Source organism: Dermacentor variabilis, chromosome 4, assembly GCF_050947875.1.
Source record: "Dermacentor variabilis isolate Ectoservices chromosome 4, ASM5094787v1, whole genome shotgun sequence".
In the NCBI taxonomy this organism is placed as follows: Eukaryota; Metazoa; Arthropoda; class Arachnida; order Ixodida; family Ixodidae; genus Dermacentor; species Dermacentor variabilis.
This window is the reverse complement of record NC_134571.1, coordinates 133922888-133942458: the sequence shown is the minus strand read 5'-3', so window position 1 is coordinate 133942458 and position 19571 is coordinate 133922888. Positions and strand designations below refer to the sequence as shown.

The 19571-nt window shown below is 44.8% G+C and overlaps 1 protein-coding gene across 1 annotated transcript in view; it reads left to right on the top strand.

Moving 5' to 3' along the window:
• The first annotated feature begins 6407 nt into the window (after positions 1-6407).
• LOC142577952 (carboxypeptidase inhibitor-like) overlaps positions 6408-19571 on the top strand; it is a 77893-nt gene continuing 64729 nt past the window's right edge. The window contains exon 1 of the mRNA XM_075687387.1: positions 6408-6494. Coding sequence (XP_075543502.1) covers positions 6419-6494 — 76 coding nt within the window. The 5' untranslated portion in view covers positions 6408-6418. The remainder of the gene's footprint in view (positions 6495-19571) is intronic.

Below are 19571 nucleotides of genomic sequence, written 5' to 3'. Positions count from 1 at the left end.
AGCATGGAGCTGATTTAGTTCATTTGGCGTGTCTCTCATCAGCACTGCTCTGATGTGTAAGCAGCAGGCTGCACCTGATTTAATAATGCTAAATGTTTTGTCTTAAAGCAAATAAACAGTGAGAGAAAGTAGTGCGCTGCAGTTCCAATGTTTTCATATGGTATATTCAAGCTTTGCATCGCCATAGACGATCAGATAACTTAAACGTTAACGATATTTGCAGTAATCATTGAGTCAAGGATAACACAAAAATATTGCAGGATATTTCAGGCAGATAATTCGAGCATGAAGCTAGCTTATTCTGCATAGATGCTCATTTAGTTGTATATTTTGTCTAGCAGCTGGCACAATGCTCATGCCACATTTACCGTGACTCATTCTGCTGTTGTTATAGCTCCTTATACAGAACATCAGTACTTCATAGATTAAACATGAAAGCTTGTAGTAGATATTTATTGTGGATTAAATAAGCATTATTGCCTGCTAATTTATTTTGCTTGATTCATTGTTACATTGTTTCATTTACTTATATGTTTTTCAGGATACACCTGCTTAGTTTCCGGGAGCCAGTGTTCCGCACATTAAGAACATCCTATCCTTGTTTCTGTCGCGATAAATAACATGCACTAAGACCATGCCTTTTCATATGCCTTCTTCTTTGCTACGGCTGGCTACACCTCACATTTAGCCTCAGTAAGCGTTATATGACATGAAGTCATTGCACTGACGAATAAATGCAATCACAACTTTATGGAGACAAGGCGCAATACAATAACAAACCAATTGAAAAACCGTAGAATGCAAATCCAATGAAGATCCCATGAAAAAACATCGCCATAAAAATGCAATGAAGACTCCACCGAAATACATAACAATAATACTCCAATGAACTTGCAATGTATTCACGGTGGCCACTTTTCCATGACTTTTCAACAAATCCTCCATGTAATACGAATGAAATTTTCACAATTTTTCTGCTGATGGTACAAGGAAATAGCGATGGAGGATCAATGGATTTTCAACAACATTTTTTGTAAGGGTTAAGAGCAAGTGGGCACATTTCATGACGAAAAAATGGCGTGTCCGTGCCTCTTGGCGTGTGCAGAAAGAAGGAAGGCGAGCGCACGTTATTTGAGCGTATGTGCGCTTGTGTGAGCGCGCGCGTTTTACTACGTGTGTGTACGTAGGCGCTTTTATCGTGGACGCTTACGCCTGGAAGCTTCCATGTGTAAGTCCGTGTGCATGTACTTGCGTTGCAGCAGCGCTTGCATGCACTTGCTTGTGAGGTTTTGACATCAGTTTTGGCAGATGCGTGACTCATTCCAAGGCGACGCGATGCATTGGGATAGCGAGCAAGTTGTGGAGACGCGAACAATCCTCGCCTCTCGTCACTCCGACACACGTTTGGTAGGTTTGGGGGACACTGACCTCACCGGAGTGCGGTGAGTTCGTTGCCGCGAGGTTGCCTGCACGTTCGCCCTCAACTGGTGAGGAGGAAGTCATGCTGACACTCTAATAGTGTTAGGGTCAAAGGGCACGATGCATAACTGGAACGTCGGTTAGGCTGTCAAATTTTTAAATGCGGGAAGATGTATGAACTTTTCACAATGCCTCATACTGAATAAAAGCCATTTGCGATAGCTTGTAGGTCGGCTACCGTGATAGACTGTTTTTTAAAGAAGTACTGTCTAAGGGGATTCCATTTCTTGTTTTAAATGACGTTTCCCCTAAGGTAAGGAGTACGATACTGTATATGGTTTACTCAAGTAATTGTTCTCGTAGTTGACTATGCGTCGTTCTGTCATTCTATGTAGTCTGCGCATCCTTTTTTCAGTAAATCGGCATTGTGTTGTTTTCGTGCGCCTTTGTTTAATGAGTGTGCAATACGTTCATCTTTTGGTTTTCTTGATGTATGGAAAACACTTTATGGTATGGGTAATATACGTATTAATTCAAATAACGCACACTTACTACATCTTAGTTTCTTCGAATGCTGTTTTCCTCTATGTTTGGTCTTGCCTGTGAAGTTGTGATGCCTAGGGATAATAAAATACACATCATACACCTATATCAACAATTCCCAGTTTTATTCTCTTTATTAAATCATAACGTACGTTCAAATGCTAACAAGAAACTTATAGGCGAGAATGTACTCCTGTCAAGGTTTCATTTTCTAATGGTGTGAAGGAAAAAAAATTCACTGTGCAAACTTTAATCTTACCAATGTCATGCTCTCGCGCACGTGAAAGCGGAAATACGGGCATCTTATTTGTGCTGAGGTGGCGTTTCGACATATGGTTACTGTACAGAGCTGCCTAGTCGAGAAAGCGCGGTTCACTAGATGGGCAGATAAATGCTCTTACTATACTTCCCTTCTATGTTAATATCCACAGAATGATTATCAGTAAATTAAAAATTTAAGCAAATATAGCTATAAAGATGGTACAAAAACTAAGCACGGTAAAAGTTGTTACCGGCAGAGACGAAAGCAGCCGCAGTACTTCATCGTTCAATAAATGTCGCAAAGCCACAAAACAAGAGCTGTTTCTTCAATTAATTGTATAAAAAATTATAAATTATATAGTGGGACTTCGACAAGCTCTCTGGAAATGGAGTAGTACTTATTCCACTTGAACCACCTCCGGAAACCTTTCCATAAATGAAATAATATGTCTCTCTACGAAACCCCTAAAACAATTTAAATATAGAAGTAATATTCACTCGATATTGAACGCTTGAAACCTTCTTCAAGAAATGAAGAAATAATCATTCGATTTAGTATACTTAAAAACTCCTTCTGGAAATGAAGTAATAGTCACTTCCATTGAAACATCTGCAAAGCTGCTCAGAGAAATGAACTAACATTTAGTCCTATTTGAACACCATTAAAACTCTTGTGAGAGATGGAGTTAAATAAATCTCCATATGCATGTATTATATTAAACTCTCATTCGAGAATCCGCTAGGCGACGAGCTATTTACACCAATCTCGGATTGTATATGTTGGCAAGCGCCGTCTGACATTTCCGGAACCATCTTTCGGTCACGCCCATTGTGATACATTTTTTCTCAATGGGGCATACATTGTTTACGCATTAATATATCTATTTCTTCCTTTTTTGACGGGGAAGATGGAAGAGAGGTCTAGAGCCGTGGCAGTCAGCTAACAAACGCACTGTAAGAGATGGTAAACGTAGTCTATGGTGACCACATTTTAGCATATGGATCATATATTACTTACCGATTTTATTATGCCAATACGCATCGTGTGCGCCGATGGAGGTGCCACTGGTACATTGCTACGCGAACTTTCCTTCTTTACGAGTGCCTTGCTAAGAGAACTAGGCATAGAGTCAGCCGTCCACTGTCCATTTCTGCGTCGGTGTTCGTGCGTCTCTTTTTGATTGATGATATTAGGGTGAAATAAGAAACACCCGTCACATATGTACAATCGCCGATGTTTCAAGGCATACTAAAACACTTTTGTAGTGGGACCCACAAAAACTGACTAGCAACACGGTTCTACTCGTTACACGCGAGGACTCAAGAGCGGGAGCGAAGGCAACAAATTCACCGATTCAGTTCGGCGGGATACTTCTCGTTCTCACGCTTTCTTTCTGTCAACTTAGTGTTTGTTGCACTCGAGGATGTTCACACAGGAAACCGATGAAGCTGACTACGACGCACCCATGTTTTGGCTTGCTTTGTCTGCCATGCAGCGTGGCGGTTAAATGCATTGCGCATGCGTTATGAATGCCACTTGCGCCATTTGCCGCTTGTTTACCGTGTTGTTCTAGCTAGGGTGCACAACTGCACGAGTGCACCACGTTGTGTGCTAAAGCTGCAGTGGTGACGGCATCTGCAAATATATCGGCCTCAATCCCAGCATTACAGCACGCGGCGGAGAAGTGGTCGCTTACCATCGCTGCAGCGTAAAGGGTGGGAAACTAAAATATAAATGCGAGATACAATGAAAGCAAGTCTCTCAGCTTCGCTGCACAAATGCGCTGTGCGGCCACAGCTGTGTGCTGTGTGATATGCTGTAGGCGGCCACAGCATATATGCAAGCGAAAAACGAGCAGAGCTCGCTTTTCGCTTGCATATATGCACGTTGACATCCGAATGCGAAATTTTCGCTGTTTATCTACTTATTGAAGCAAGTATTCCGGTTCCTATAATAACACTTTTAGACATAATCAACAGTTCTATATAAAGTAGTTATTTTCCTTACGTCCCTAGGCGAAGAAATTCGACGACCTTGTGACGGCCACTCAGAGGGGACAAACTATTGACAGCACGCTCATGGTGGCCGCACCTTGCAGGACTCCGTCTCTGACGTTGCACCTTCGTTCCCGCACACGGCGCGACCAAGACGTGTTTGGGAAGTGAGAGCCGATATTGTTTCCACAGAGTCGTATGCGTTGGCTCCTTGCCGCGATCTTTGTGCTCTTCGTGAGGGTCAGCTGAACCAACGTCGTCACCGCTCGCACAGTACGTGGCGGTCACTCTCATCTCGAAGGAAGCTTGTTTGTTGAGCGTGCATAGTCAGCGCCGGCCCTCGTCACCCTCTTGGTGGGTTCTAGTGAAGTAGTAGGAAGCGCACCAAGAATGCGTTTGCTGTTTGGAGACGCTACAGAACACAGACGCAAAGGTACGATCAGCATATGTAACACCGACAACTAACCTGTTGACAGGGAATCACTTTGGACTGACCGATCTTGTGGCCGGTGGTGTGCTACATGTTTGATTGACATTCCCCATAATTCTCTCTTATCTGCCACCGTAATTAAACGGCTGACGTAGCTTGAACCACACAGTGTATCTAAATTTCAATTTCAAAGGACGATGCAAGCACCGCAGTAGTTGTCGACAAGGGCTCCTTTTGGCAGATATGTCTGCCACGTTTCTTTGGCATGCACAACCATTCGTTCGGTAGGGACATACTGCCTAATATTTACCAGCGCTGAAACAAATTTGGCAGATAAAAAGAGAATGAAAAACCGGGTGGTTTGGAATAGACTCACAATTTATAGCGCGCAGGTACAGAAACGGTGATGAAGTAAAATAGCTGGCATCAAACTATCCGCAACAATATTAACTCATAACAAAAGCCATGGGCACTCAGCAAACAAACCGGGATGAAATTCTGCAAGTCTGGAGTGCTTGAGGTCCCTTCAGCATATTTGATTGGTACCGCCAGTGACATATTCGGCCATAAGCAGCCACTGCTACTGGGGATCTCAAAGGGAGACGAATTTTGATTTGAGCTAATTACCCTGCACATTGCAGAAACAGACCACGTTTGCGTAGCTGTCGTACTTCTGGGATTTCTGCGAACCACAATGTGTAGAAGCACTCCCTCACGAGCAAAAAAGACCAAAAAGCTACCATGGGAGCTACACTAGCAAGGGAATTACGATGCTCGTCTTCACTGAGGGCTCCCCTGTAAAGAACATATTAGGGATATACATCAGGTGGCCTTTGGAAAGCTTCTTTATTAATCAGGAAACGCTTTAACATGTAGGGCGTCTTCAGTGGGAATCAAGATGCTGCTTTAATTTATTTATTTGCAGTGAAGCGTCGGTAGAATATAAGCGCATGTGTTAACTGCAAGCAGCGAGCGTGTATGAACATATGCACGAACTGATGTATTTGACCACGAGAAGTACAATGCACTTTTAGTCATTATCTTTTAGACGCCATGTTGAATTAGCGTTTTCAGCCTTTACATGATGCTAACGCATGCGTACTGTCGTCATATAAATATCTATAACATTGCGCTATTATTTTTTTTGATATTCAAGAACAATCCTTCACACTGTTTTTTTGCTTCACATTGCTGTAGTGAGTCAGTTTGCGTTGCTGTAGCACACACTTGAAATCTCGGCTCTATAGAAAGTAGTAAACAACACCTAAATACTATAACTGCGATGTACTTATTGTTCGCTGCATGCAATTTATTTATATGGCTGGTTATTATGCTGCAATAGATATGTTAAATTTTGTGTTCTGCTAATAAAAAGGCAATGCTCATGTAATGGTGTAACTATGCTAACTTTCAAGTTCTTACTGGAAGAGGCATCCGCACAGTATCATAGAAATGTTTATAATACATACGTATTCCCTTTTTAGGTCATGCCGGAAAATTTTTTTATGTAGAATACAAATGTAAACTTAGAACGCATCTATGAACAAAGCAATACGCCAGTACCAGAAAGGGAGCATGGTCCCATCCCAAAACGGCGGCTGCAGCCAGCTGCGTAGATACCGAAAGGCAATATTCAGCACAACAGCTGCTGTACGTGCATTGTTATGGAAATGTGACCAGTTACGAGGGTTTGAAATGTTCGCTGCAAAGAGGATAAAAACAGCTCGCACATTCTAAAAATTGTCTAACGTTATCCACAAGACTTTCGATATGAGGCAACGTCGGCCCAACAACTTTCTTTACAGAGCAGCATTAGTAGCCTCTTCCATAGTTTCGGTCATCATAGGTAAGTATGTTATAGGTATGACCAATAAGGTTCTAATTATTTGATCGTATATATATATATATATATATATATATATATATATATATATATATATATATATATATATATATATATATATATATATATATATATATATATATATATATATATATATACATTTTGAGTAGACAGATCTGTGGCTAAATATATATTACGCGTTTTCCCACTGAAATTTCTCCGTCACCTGTATGATGATTAAACACAACGAGAAATTATTATCTGAGAGAAAAAGAAGAGTGCACAACTATTGCATTCTGCCAGTGCTTTCATATGAGGCGGAAGCATGGAGGTTAATAAAGGAGCTCAAGTGAAAGCTAATCACCACGTGAAGATCGACGGAACGAAAAATGTTAGGCGTACCTTTAAGAGACAGGAATAGAGCGGTGTGGATCAGAGAGCAAACGGGTATAGCCGATATTCCAGCTGACATTAGAAGAAAAATTGAGCGTGGCAGGCTACGTAATGCGTAGGGCAGATTGCCAGTGTAGCATTAAACAATGGGTGCCAAAGGAATTGTAGCACAGCCGACGACGGCAGTAAATTAGGTGGGGTGATGAAATGAGGATATTTGTAGGCGCAAGTTGTAATGAGCAAGCGCTATACAGGAGTATTTAAGAAAATTCGTTGCTGGGCAAGTTGGTTCATGCTTAACAACTGAATACTGGTATGCGCCGTTCCAAAACGGGACAAAATAAAGACACATATTCACAGGACAAGCGCTTGTCCTGTGCTTTTGTGTCTTTCTTTTGTCCCGCCTTGGAACTACGCTTACCCGTATTCAATTGTTAAACAAGGGTACTTGGATATCGCTGCGAGAGGCCTTTTTGAAAAAAATTATGGGGTTTTACGTGCCAAAATCACTTTTTGATTATGAGACACGCCATAGGCACGCCTACCTGGGGTTCACCGAACTCACGCCTAAATCTGAGTACCACGGGTGTTTTCGCATTTCTCCTCCATCGAAATGCGGCCCCCGTGGCCGGGATTGGATCCCTCGACCTCGTGCTCAGCAGCCCAACACCACAGCCACTGAGCAACCACGGCGGGTAGGCCTTCTTCATGGAGTGGACATAAAAATAGGCTGTTAATAAGGATGACCATGATTGTTGGTCTGCCACTTCGAAAACTCTTTCTATATAAGTTGTGGGAATATTATCTCTTTCTAATATACATCGAACAATAATGGTAAATATTGAATATCGTATAGCACGTAGAAATACAAACGCCGATGCATATATTTACAACTTGAATATTTTTGTCGCTATAATTAGGTACGACGCTTGCACGGACTAGTCAAAAGAAGACAACTAAATATAACTAACAATCAGGGACCATCCTAACTCGAGATCTCTAAAGGTCTGCATGAAGAGGTTCTCAAAATCTTTAGAGCTTGGATGTAAGCAAGCATTCCTAATAACCATAAAAACGTGTACATATTATTTGTATGTACTGTATGTTGCCGCTTGTTTGCTGCAGGGCAAACTTTTGAATTAGAAGGAAAAGGCACATAGTAAGGCTGCTTTATATCCATATTATTTCGAAAAGTACTGCGTAATTCGTGCTGAAGAAAGATTAGAAGTTCGGAAAAAAGAAAAGGAGCAGCAGTTTAAATATCCGTGTGCCTAAGACACATATAGAAGGGCCCGCGGTGAATAAAACATTACTGAATGTAGCGTAAACAGATAACTGTAACATGACTATATAGTCCGCAAGAAACACGAGATTAGATATTAAAAGCAAAAATATTCGTCAACATGTATGCTCGAGCCGCAAAATGAAAAACTAAGCTTACATTACACGGTTTCTTCCTGTATTGATTAAGCTTTTGTAGCAGCTTGACGTTTCATAACTTAAGATACTTTGTTTAGCAAACGGTGAAGAGTCAGCTCATTTTATTAGTCGGCTGTTGCAAAGTATTTCTTTTTTTCGAAATTCTAAAAGACTTCATTTTCTAGCCCGAATATTTAATTTCATGAGAAATGGTTAATTTTTATGCCTATAGTTAGTTTGTAATGTTTGATTCGCATTTGAAGCTTTCAATATTCGCCCATCTCTAAGTTGTACTTGACGTTTAGTTTTGGCATTCCAGATGTTTTTAAGTAGTAGTAACCATGTGAAATATTTGTGTTTTCCTTCGTATTTCTTGAACTTATATGATACGTGTCTATGGATGTTTTCGTGGAATTCCAGAACGTCTTCTGAAACGCTATCGGAGTTCTTGCGCGTTAAATGTTAGCGAATCGGCAAGGCTTACTGATTTATTATTTAGAGCGAAAGCGGCATAGATTGATTTTTTTTATTTCAAGCTTAATTGGTTATGAGACAGCCACTTCGAAAGTTATTTACTACTTCTTCACGACAGGAGTCAGAGAACAAATGCGGTCAGAGGAGATCACAACACTGTATCTTCTGCCTGTAACTCAAGATAGAGTACTTGCGGAGTCGCAACAATTTCACTCGTGTCAAGTAAAAACGAAGATGTAGGTCCTCAGATAAAAGCCTGAGACACAAGGTATTTATTGCAAGGTAAACTGAATTTAGTGTGACTGACTTTTACTAAGTGATCTCTGTTTGATAAAACACTACTCAACATGTCCACTGCAATACCTCTGACTTCCTAACTATAGCTTAAACAGAAATATGTCCTGTGTAACTGAAGTGAAGGCTCATTCAAACCTGTAGTATTTAAATTCCACTGGGCATAACTGTTTTTCTATTGACAATAACAATATCACGAATCTTAACTAACGCAGATTACGTGGATATTTCATTTTGGAAACCATACTTATTAGTGGGTAGGAGATTATATTTCTGAAGGTTCCCCACTATATTGAAATTCAAATGTTCTTCAAGAACTTTCGTGAGAAAAAAAAACTTATGGCGCTAAATAGACTAGAACAAGGTTAGATACAAACGATGGATACGGATTGGAACTTCCAACTGTTTATTCACCAGAACCCACGCAATATTACACAAGAAACCTAAGTGAAACATAATCACAGTAGAGATGAGCAGTGGTGATAGGAGCTAACACTGCTCGTAGGTCAGCATTTTTCAATCTATTAGAAGTGTCTGATATATACAACATGGAGATCTGAGCCACCTGCAATATAGGTGCACAAACATCAAAGCATGAAATTGCTTATATTATAAATAATAAATGAACATAAATTAGCTACAAATCACTAAATCACCAACACCCTAATAAATTCTCTAAAAAGCACATTCTCCAAAAATACGAAAAAAATGCATTTTTGTAGTAAACTCCAAATGTATGTGACCCGAAGCGTTTTAGCTACATTTCACGAAATAGAAAAATCTTTAAACAGCTGCCTATGCAAGACTGTAAACGGAACTCCTCAAGAAAAAGGAAGCATTATGGCCAATTTTCTGGCGAATTAAAATCATGGTGCACGAATTACCGCCTTCATAAAAATTTGTTATGCTGCGCTCGAAGGTGTTACACGTGTCAGGGCTTCCAATGAAGCCTTGATATAGGGCACAGGTTTAAATTATATGATTAATGACAGGCCACTGAAATTGTTATTGCAACAGGTCGAAAGAAATAGCTTCCATGGAAACTTCCACAAATTGCACGGTGAAGATATATTCGTCGTTTATCCTAACTCCTAATTCTCCAATTTGCTATGGCAGCAACTAGATAAATTTTCCCCATTGATTTTGGTGGTAGTTTTAATAGTCATCTGCGGCAGATGAATGAACCACAGACGGCGGGGACACGATCTCTCCCTGCCCATTCCGCTTGCCCCGACTTGATACACCACTGCCGTAGTCGCGTTTGCAGGCAATTCTATAAGGACACTCGCATTTTGTCAATACTGTGGAGGCAAATAATTATATATATATATATATATATAGGCATTTCGAATTAGAAAGAAGGAAGACATTTTCGCGTGTTTGTCGTCTATTTGGTGACAAAAAAGAGATTGCATATCTGTGTAGCACGTGTCATTGGATCGACTGCTACAAAGGGCCAGCAGGTTAGCATTGTTTGGATTATGTCTTGATTTTTTTTGCTCTTGTACACACAGTTGGCGCTTGTTAGATTTTGATAGATTATGTTGCCTCAATAAACATACAACTTAAAAGTTTTCTATCGTGTTATCCAGTTCTTCCCTTCGCACGTTTGTTCAGTGCTCTACCCGAAGTACGAGTACATATATTGCATGTACTGGCTTCCTATTACATACGTGCGATCCCCTTAACAGTTTGGTGGATGCGCGTGGTGCCAGACGTGCGACGACAGAGCTGACGTCACTTCAGCGCTGGCACGATGCCCAACGAGTGGGCGACAGCAAGAGCACCAGGAACGACAACGTTTAGTGATCGTTCTTATGTGTCCTCAAGACACAGGAACAATTTGCAGTTCGGATGACGCCGACGTTAAAAATTGCTTGACCTATTATGAACATGTAAGTCACTACAACAATGCAGCGCTCATGTTGGCAAACATGCTATTTTATCTTTGAGAGACGGCAAACGTATGGTTTCAGACAAATCAGGAAGCATTGGGAAGCTGGAACGCCTAGAAGAATGAATTGCGCGACTTCTCCGGAAAAGCAGCGGGTCGAAAGGCCACGGCAAAGAAAGAACTGGTCACCGGCACCCATACGTCTACGCAAGCAAACATTTCCTATGTAAAGGCCGCGTTCCCGCTGTTGTTAGTTGTGGTTCTGTAGGCTTGGTGGGATCGGGCCATTTTGCTAACTCTTACTAGTGTAGATACTTTTGCACGCCTTATTCGACAACGGACGCGTTCGTGGGAAATACAAAGCGGGAAAATGTAGTTTAATTATGAAGCGTTTCGTGCATCAAATGAGTCTAAGTTCGTCAAGATTCCTTCTACTGCGTTGGTGAAAAAAAATGAAACTCAATTATCTTGGCAAGTGGCTTCTTGTTATGTGGGATGTTTAGTGGCATTATACCTAAGTTGTGCCAAGTGCTTTGGCCATCATTTGTATGCATGCGTCTACATTAAGCCTTTCCTGTAACCACGTGACCTGATGCCATTTCTTACAAGGTTATGGAGTCGAAGACCAGCCCACAACATTCGCTGTCTTCCTATTGCCTCTGCACCAAGTTTCATTTTTTTAAACGCATGAAACACATCTTTGTCTAAATCTCAATGAGCCCTACTCTCTGTTCTAAATGAATACAAAAACATGATGACGGCTTTAGGACGGTGAAGTCAAAGGGACAATGATTAGATGAGGGTGGCGTATCGAGAATCAGATGACGAAAGAAGTTAGACGACGATGGAACGACCACGGCGCTATCACAATGACGGTATGAAAATGAATGAATGACCACCGCATAACTACGATGGCGTGATGAGAGGCGGAAGACGAGGCTTGGCTGGTGACATAGCGCTGACCCCGACGCCATCACGACTATGAATACATACCTATGTGCCCCAACTCATCGGGTAACTTCGGCCGTTCGAATGGCGTAAGAGGCCTAACTAGGGCATCATCACGAACGTCAGATGGTGAAGTTGAACTGATTACGAAGCTGTCTTCCCTACATGTTTAACCTACATAATTGTGGATAATAGTACCTGCGAGCCCATTCTCGTGTTTGGGGCGCGCGCCAGGGTTTTCTCTGACATCATACAAGAATTGAAGAAGAATAGGCTGCACACGATTGCACCGCACATGGGTTCTGCCTCTACATCGCTAAACCCTGAATAATTCCCGTCAGCGCCGCCACAACCAGCATCAATCGACTACATATGTCGAGCGGAACATGTGGACACCCAAATCTATACTGTGAGTCCCTTGTTCCACGAATTACCCGATTCTGAACTTTGCAAGAGGCGTCCGCCCAGCTAAGCCTTCGGTGCGGCCTAGCCGAAGACCTTGACCCAGGTCGGCGCACCAATGGACACCAATGATGGCACCGAGATTATTCACGACCACCCACGAATTCCACTTCCTGATGAACCTGCCGGCGGAGACTGGCTCACTGTTAAGTACGGTCGGAAAAATACATCGACTCCGAGCAATCCACCCCTCCAACCCCAACACCCATTGGTTTCCCGACAACCCCGACTCCCACCACTGCCCCGACACTACCTCAAGCTAACCATGCGCCCCCGAGAAGGACTCGACCTTGCCACCTGGACCACGCCACAGGTTGCTGAAGGTATGAAGCTGGCATGTCAACACCCCACCACTGAGCACGTACAGACCTTTACTGTAAGAATTGAGCCAGTACAAAACATCGCTATTGCTAGCACACCAAATGAAGAGCTAGCTATGAGCATCCGTCACATCACTACAATTCACCTGGGCGGTCGAGAATTCGCAGTCACGGAATACGTGGCGGCACCCGACAGCTCCGTAAGAGAGGTCATTCACGGCATTCCCGCAGGAACTCCCACAGAACTCCTCCTTAGCGGACTCTATGCACCTGCCTGAGAAATCTTACACGCCCGTATGCTCGGGCAAACCACAGCGGCAGTGATCACAATCAGTGGCAAGGCTGTACCATTCTGCGTGCGATACTACAGCAGTGAAGTATGATGCAAATTATACCGACCAACCACGCATTTCTGCCGCATCTGCCACCAAGTCTGCCACCGGACCGATGTATGCCCAACTCCAGAAGCAAACGTATGCCCCCAGTGTAATACACGGAACCCCACTCAGGACCGCCTCTGTAACCCCCGGTGCGCCTTACGCCATGGGCGTCATCCTACGGCTTCGAAGGAGTGCCCTGATCGACTGAAGAAGGCATCCTCAGCATGCCAAAGGACGAGTCGCCGGGACTACTCACGATCGAAGTCTCGGTCACGTACACAGCAGCAACGCAAGCGTTCCCGCTCCAGGTCTCACTCCTGCTCGCGGAACCAACAAGGTGTGATCCGGACCCTCAGCGGACCTGCTGCGCCGGGATCACAAGCGGTGAGCTGGCCAGCGCGGCTTTTCTCCTCTCACACAGTCCACCAAGACAACACCCTCTCATCACGTCTGCACAGAACACCCACCCCACAAAATTCTTTACCCATACACAATACTGATATTAAACTGCAAATTCTAGCTGAACTAAAGGCTCTCAGAGACGAAAACAAACGCCTTCATGAAGAAAACAACAAACTTCGCATGCACATTGCAGAACTATATGCCAATCATACTTCCACTCAGCATTCCACACCAATAACCGCACTCTCAATTCCATCATCTTCGGAACGTTCTGAACCCATGATTCTCGCGGAATCAGCAAAGCCAACAGAAATCGCACAAGTCGAGGAGAAAGTCGATGTACTGCAACAGCAGCTTCTAGCAATGCAACAAAGCATCCAGCAAATGGCAAGTGTAATTAAAGAAACGCGACTCGCAAAAGATCAGCGACGCAAGAACGTGAGAACACTGGCACAACAGGAAGTAGAGCAGGGACACCCTGCCGATCCACCCGTAAGCCAGGATGAATAGAAAAACCAAACCAAGCAACGATAACCTACCCCTAATCTGGCAATGTAATTGACGTCGCTACAAACTCAAGCAAGGATCATTGAGATCCGCCAAAACGACACCAAGCGTAATCTCACTGCAGGAAAAAGGCACACATCCAACTCGATCTGGCTACAGCACACATATCACCACGCCTGAAAGCCGTGTGGCCACACTTACAGCTAAAACCCTCACAACCATACAACACACGATGGACGGCAGTGACGTCGACCGTCACCTAATTGAGATCCTACCGCTACAACGAGGCCGGAAGAGCCTTCTCATAAGGAATACCTACAGCCCACCCAAGCAGAAGCAGGCCAAATTCGACTACTTGATCACTAAAGCGATTGGCACAGCCCAAAGCAATAGGCTGCGGGTTGTAGGCGACTTCAGCGCGGTCACCAGACATGGGGCTGTGGCTGTCGTGTAGACAGCCACATGAAAAGGTACTGCACTCCAGTACACGACACAGCAGCACCGTCTGACCATCCTCACTGAGCCCGCCTACCCCACACGTCTAGGAAACAGCGTCTCCCAAGATACATGCCCGGACCTCACCCTCACTAAAGGGTTACAACAAGCTACCTGGCACAACATGGAGGAAACTCTGGGTACTGACCACTGTACACTTGCCACCACATCGAACGTCACGCATGCACGACACCTGATAAAAAGACAACACTCACAGATTGGACAGCTTTTCGCAAAGAGCGAGCGGATGACTCCTCAACGAGTATTACGGATCTCGAGCAATGTGTACGAGAGCTCGAACTAGACGTAGACAGACATTCAAAACAAATCGCACTCACCATAGACATACCTGCCGTAGACCCGCACCTTCTTCACATGTGGGAAGCACGTCGAGGCCTTGTTAGGAGATGAAAGCGCCAAAAACATAATCGTAAACTGAAACTGCGTATAGCGAAACTCACAGCAACCGGGCAATTTTATGTTGTGGAGCTCAGCCGTCACAACTGGCGACAACTATGCAGCAAGTTGCAGGGCAATCTTAGCACGGCGGAAACATGGTCGCTGCTACGCCAACCTCTTGACCCCACACAAAGCAAGGCAGTCAGCCAGCAAACAATCCAAAGTATCCTCCACAACTATCTGGGTTCTGATGATGAAATCGTGGAGGAACTGCGGGCGTGGTACATAGGCAATTTCGAACCCGCACAAGGGCAATCTACAACGCACAGCGGGAGCGACAGTTCTGACCTCAACAAGCCGATCAGTATCACTGAGGTGCAACAAGCACTCCATGCACGCACACGAAACACCACCCCCCAGGAAAGGAAAAAATAAATAAGCTTCTGCACAATATGGAAGATGACACCATTCAATCTCTTACTGACCTCTTTAATCATCACTAGGAAGCGGGTACGCTACTAGCAGACTGAAAGCACGTGGACGTCATACTCATTCCTAAGCCAAGCAAATATCCAGCTTAGAAAAAATGATACTGGTGTCACTGACTTCATGCCTAGGCAAGCTTCTCGAACATGTCTTTCTGAACCGACTTCAACCTTACCTAGAATCCAGCGACCTCTTTCCCGAAACAATGTTCGGATTCCGGCCCCACCTTTCTACCTACGACATCCTTCTTCAGCTAAAAGAACAAGTCATTGAACACATCTCACCGCACAACACCGGAGCGATTCTATCACTCGATCTCAAAGGCGCTTTCGACAATGTGCCTCACTATACCAGCCTTACAAACCTAAGTCTCACGAACTGTGGTCGTAGAACTTACAATTACATACGCACCTTTCTATGCAACCGCACGGCCACAAAAGGCATTGGCTCACTCAGACCTCCGACGTTACCTACCCGCAACAAAGGAGCCCCACAAGGTGATGTTCTGTCACCCAACCTTTTCAACACTGCTATGATAAGATTACCTGACAAACTCAACGCAATATCAGGAATCAGACATGCAATATACGCGGATGACATCACTATGTGGACAAGCACTGGTTCCGAAGGAGAGAATCAAGACGCGCTTCAACAAGCGACTAACGTTGTCCAGCAATAAGCAAAAGCAAGCGATCTGCGGTGCTCCCCCGAGAAGTCGGAACTATTAGTCATTCGACAGAAATAACGAAGAAAACTTAATGAAATACCCCACAACACACTCACCCTCGACAGGAAAGAAATACCCACAATACACCACGTCCGCATTCCCGGCCTCCACATACAACAGGACGGCGGAGGCGAGTACACCATCCAACGTCTCAAGCAGACCAGCTTCCAAGTCATGCGAATGATCAGCCGCATCACCGTCAAACAATAGGGACTGAAAGAAGACGACATAACACAACTCGCCCAGGCTCTGATAATCAGCCGAATTGCCTACGCTACCGCGCACTCACCCCTCACTCCCAAGGAGATAGATCAATTAGATGTACTTATTCGGAAAGCATACGAGCAAGCGCTCGGCCTACCACCGGGAAGAGCGACACTCAAGCTTGAAGCTCTAGGAGTGCATAATACAATAAGAGAAATTATAGACGCCCACCCCACAAGCGAACAAGAACGCCTAGCCCTCACACCAATAGGAAGAACAGTCCTAGCGCACCTAGGCTCCATCTGGCCCCCAACTTCCGGGAGCACATCAGGGTAGCCCCTATCCCCAGAAACATGCACCCGGAACAACATGTCGGTCGTCGCCAATCTCCCGCAAAGACTTTAGAGACAAAATATGGCAGTCTCCCAACCACACTATACACAGATGCCGCGCAGTACCCCCAAAAAGAAGCCACGACGGCCAGCGTTGTCGACCATAACCTTGAAGAGGTGGTCTCGATGACGGTCCGCACTGCCAGCGCCCTCGTAGTGGAGGAGACAGCCATTGCCTTGGCCATCACCTCTAGTCTGACCAACGAGTACGTCACAATTCTTACTGACTCCCAGGCAGCTTCCCGTAGCTACGTGAGAAGCAGAATATCTTCAATCGCCCACCGATTCCTCAAACAAGCATCCCAATTCCCGGATGTTGAAATAGTATGGATTCCAGGGCACGAGTCCCTCCATGGAAATCAGCGTGCGCACGCTGTAGCCGAGCTTATGCCTCCCGGGAAACACAAGAGGGGATACGGCCGCATCTATGGAGCCCGTACCTTCACAATACAACGCAATGGTACAACACCACAGTTTGAACCGACGACAATACCCACCTCCACACAAGACCCTCTCACGTGAAGACGCCGTAACATGGCGACAATTACGAACCAATACATACACCCATTAAGCAGACTACACGCAATACACCCTACACTATATACGTATAAATGTCCCCTATGTGACGACTACGCCTCCCTATATCACACCACATGGGTGTGCCCCAACGTCAAGGCAGCCCCGCAAATACCCAACCCCACACCCGATCAGTGGGAGGCCGTGCTCATTAGTTCGGACCCTCGTAACCAGCAACAACTGGTACGGCGGGCCCGGGAGACAGCAAGACTGGACTAAGCCCTGGACTAAGGGCGCCTCCCGCAGAAAGACACCTCCTTGTCCTTTCCCTTTCTTTTCATAAATGTTTTATTGAGAAAGCAATACGGCTCGCATTTTCGGCCCATCGGTAGTCGTGGCGCCTCCTTACACAGCTGCGCGTCACGTGCCCATGTGACGTCATGCCAGACCGAGAGATGGGGCCCCAGCTCGCGGCATCGATGGTGGAGGCGAAGCTTTGCGCGCCGCTGCTGCGGCACTACCGAGAGAGGGCGCTCGCTGGTGTGACGTCACGCTAGGAGGATAAATGGGGCTACAGCTCGGCTTCTCGCAGTGGTTGGGTGCTGCCTTGCGCTATGTCGGATGATGTATAGCCATAAGTTTAACAAAGGGCATCCATGTCCACACCATCAGCCGAACCAAGGCGTAGCCAAGGGTATTTCCAAGTAAAATACGTCAACTTAAATTGATAAAGTATGCGTCACGCTAGTTTCGGCGCGTATATTGCTGGCCTCATACCGGGAAGTCGTCGCTCAAAGCCTTCGCTGGCGTGGAGTTCGGCTTGCAGCCGACGAGTGAACGCGACAGCCATCGCCTCGCTTGTAGCGCTGTCGCTGTCGCGTGCAAGATCACTTGTAAGGGGTTTATACTTGTACATACTACACGTACGTACATACTTGTACATACTACATGTAGGAGCCAATTGCGAAGAGCCGGCCTCTCCAAGAAGCAAAAAACGCTGGTGCAAGCACTGCTTTCCACGCGAACGAAGGCGAAGTATTAGCATCTCCTTGTGTTGAAAATGTTCTTTGGCGAGTATGTTTTTTGCTAAGCTGCATTCAGCGTTCCAGTGAGTACGTTTCCGGGCAAACAACTGTAGTGTTATGTTCCTGCATGCCTCCTCGTAGAACGTAAGCGGTGATGCGGTGTTCAGCATTGGTGCGCTGCCCCAAAGCTGTCGGCAATCTACACAGACGGTTTAAACGCCGGAAAAGTTTACCGGCTGTTGTAGCACGTGTAGCATAGAACCTTCATCAGCGCGCCATCCGCACGCAGCGAATAGAAATTTCGTGACCTTTTCTTGGTGACACGAGTATGCTTCGTCATTATGGCACAGCTAGAGATGAATCGATATGCACTGCTCTTTGGAGGTGCAAGGTTGCGAGCAAGAGCAATCAGCACTGTACTGTACCAACATTCGTGCATCGATCACCTGTTTTCGGTGGCCGTTTTAGAGCGAAAGCAATTATATGAACATTACATGGACACTCCAGGTGCATTTCAACCATTGGCGTCACGGTCGCCGTGAGGTTCCGTATTGATTCCAAGGACTATAAAATTGTCGCCGCGCCTCGTATGCTGTATGTGCGAGTGAAGGTTTGCGAGAGTGAGCCATCGAACGCGGCTCACCCTCTTGTGGCGAGATCTTTTCATGTGTAGCTGTGCGCGCGTTACACTGTGTGTGCTAGTTTAGTCAGTAAACGAATGTTTACAAGTAAATGCAAGCGATAAAACTGCTATCCTTAGTTACTATAGCTATCTACTAATTTTCTAACGGAATCAGTGCTCCACCTGTCGGGAGAAACTGCCACTTCTTTTGCGGGCTAACAACCGGTAAAAGGTTATCGTTAGGCGTAGTACCTGCCTGCAAGTATCAAAATCTTGAATGAGCCGACCATTTTATGCTCACCTTAGGCATTCTGAATCTATCTATCTATCTATCTATCTATCTATCTATCTATCTATCTATCTATCTATCTATCTATCTATCTATCTATCTATCTATCTATCTATCTACCTGTCTATCTATCTATCTATCTATCTATCTATCTATCTATCTATCTATCTATCTATCTATCTATCTATCTATCTATCTATCTATCTATCTATCCTCTTGCGCCAATCATAGGGGAAAAGTCGCTTTCTAGCGTGGGCGACTAGGGAGATGCTTGTAATGTCGTCATGGTCTTTACACCATGTTCATTTCAGCTTCGTCACATTACTTTCCTCCTACCGGCGTTGTCGTGCGTCTTACGCCGTCTAAGCTACACCAGTTACATGATAGCTTGCAGAGCTATAGGTAATGCGCGCGTGATCGGGATACCGTTGT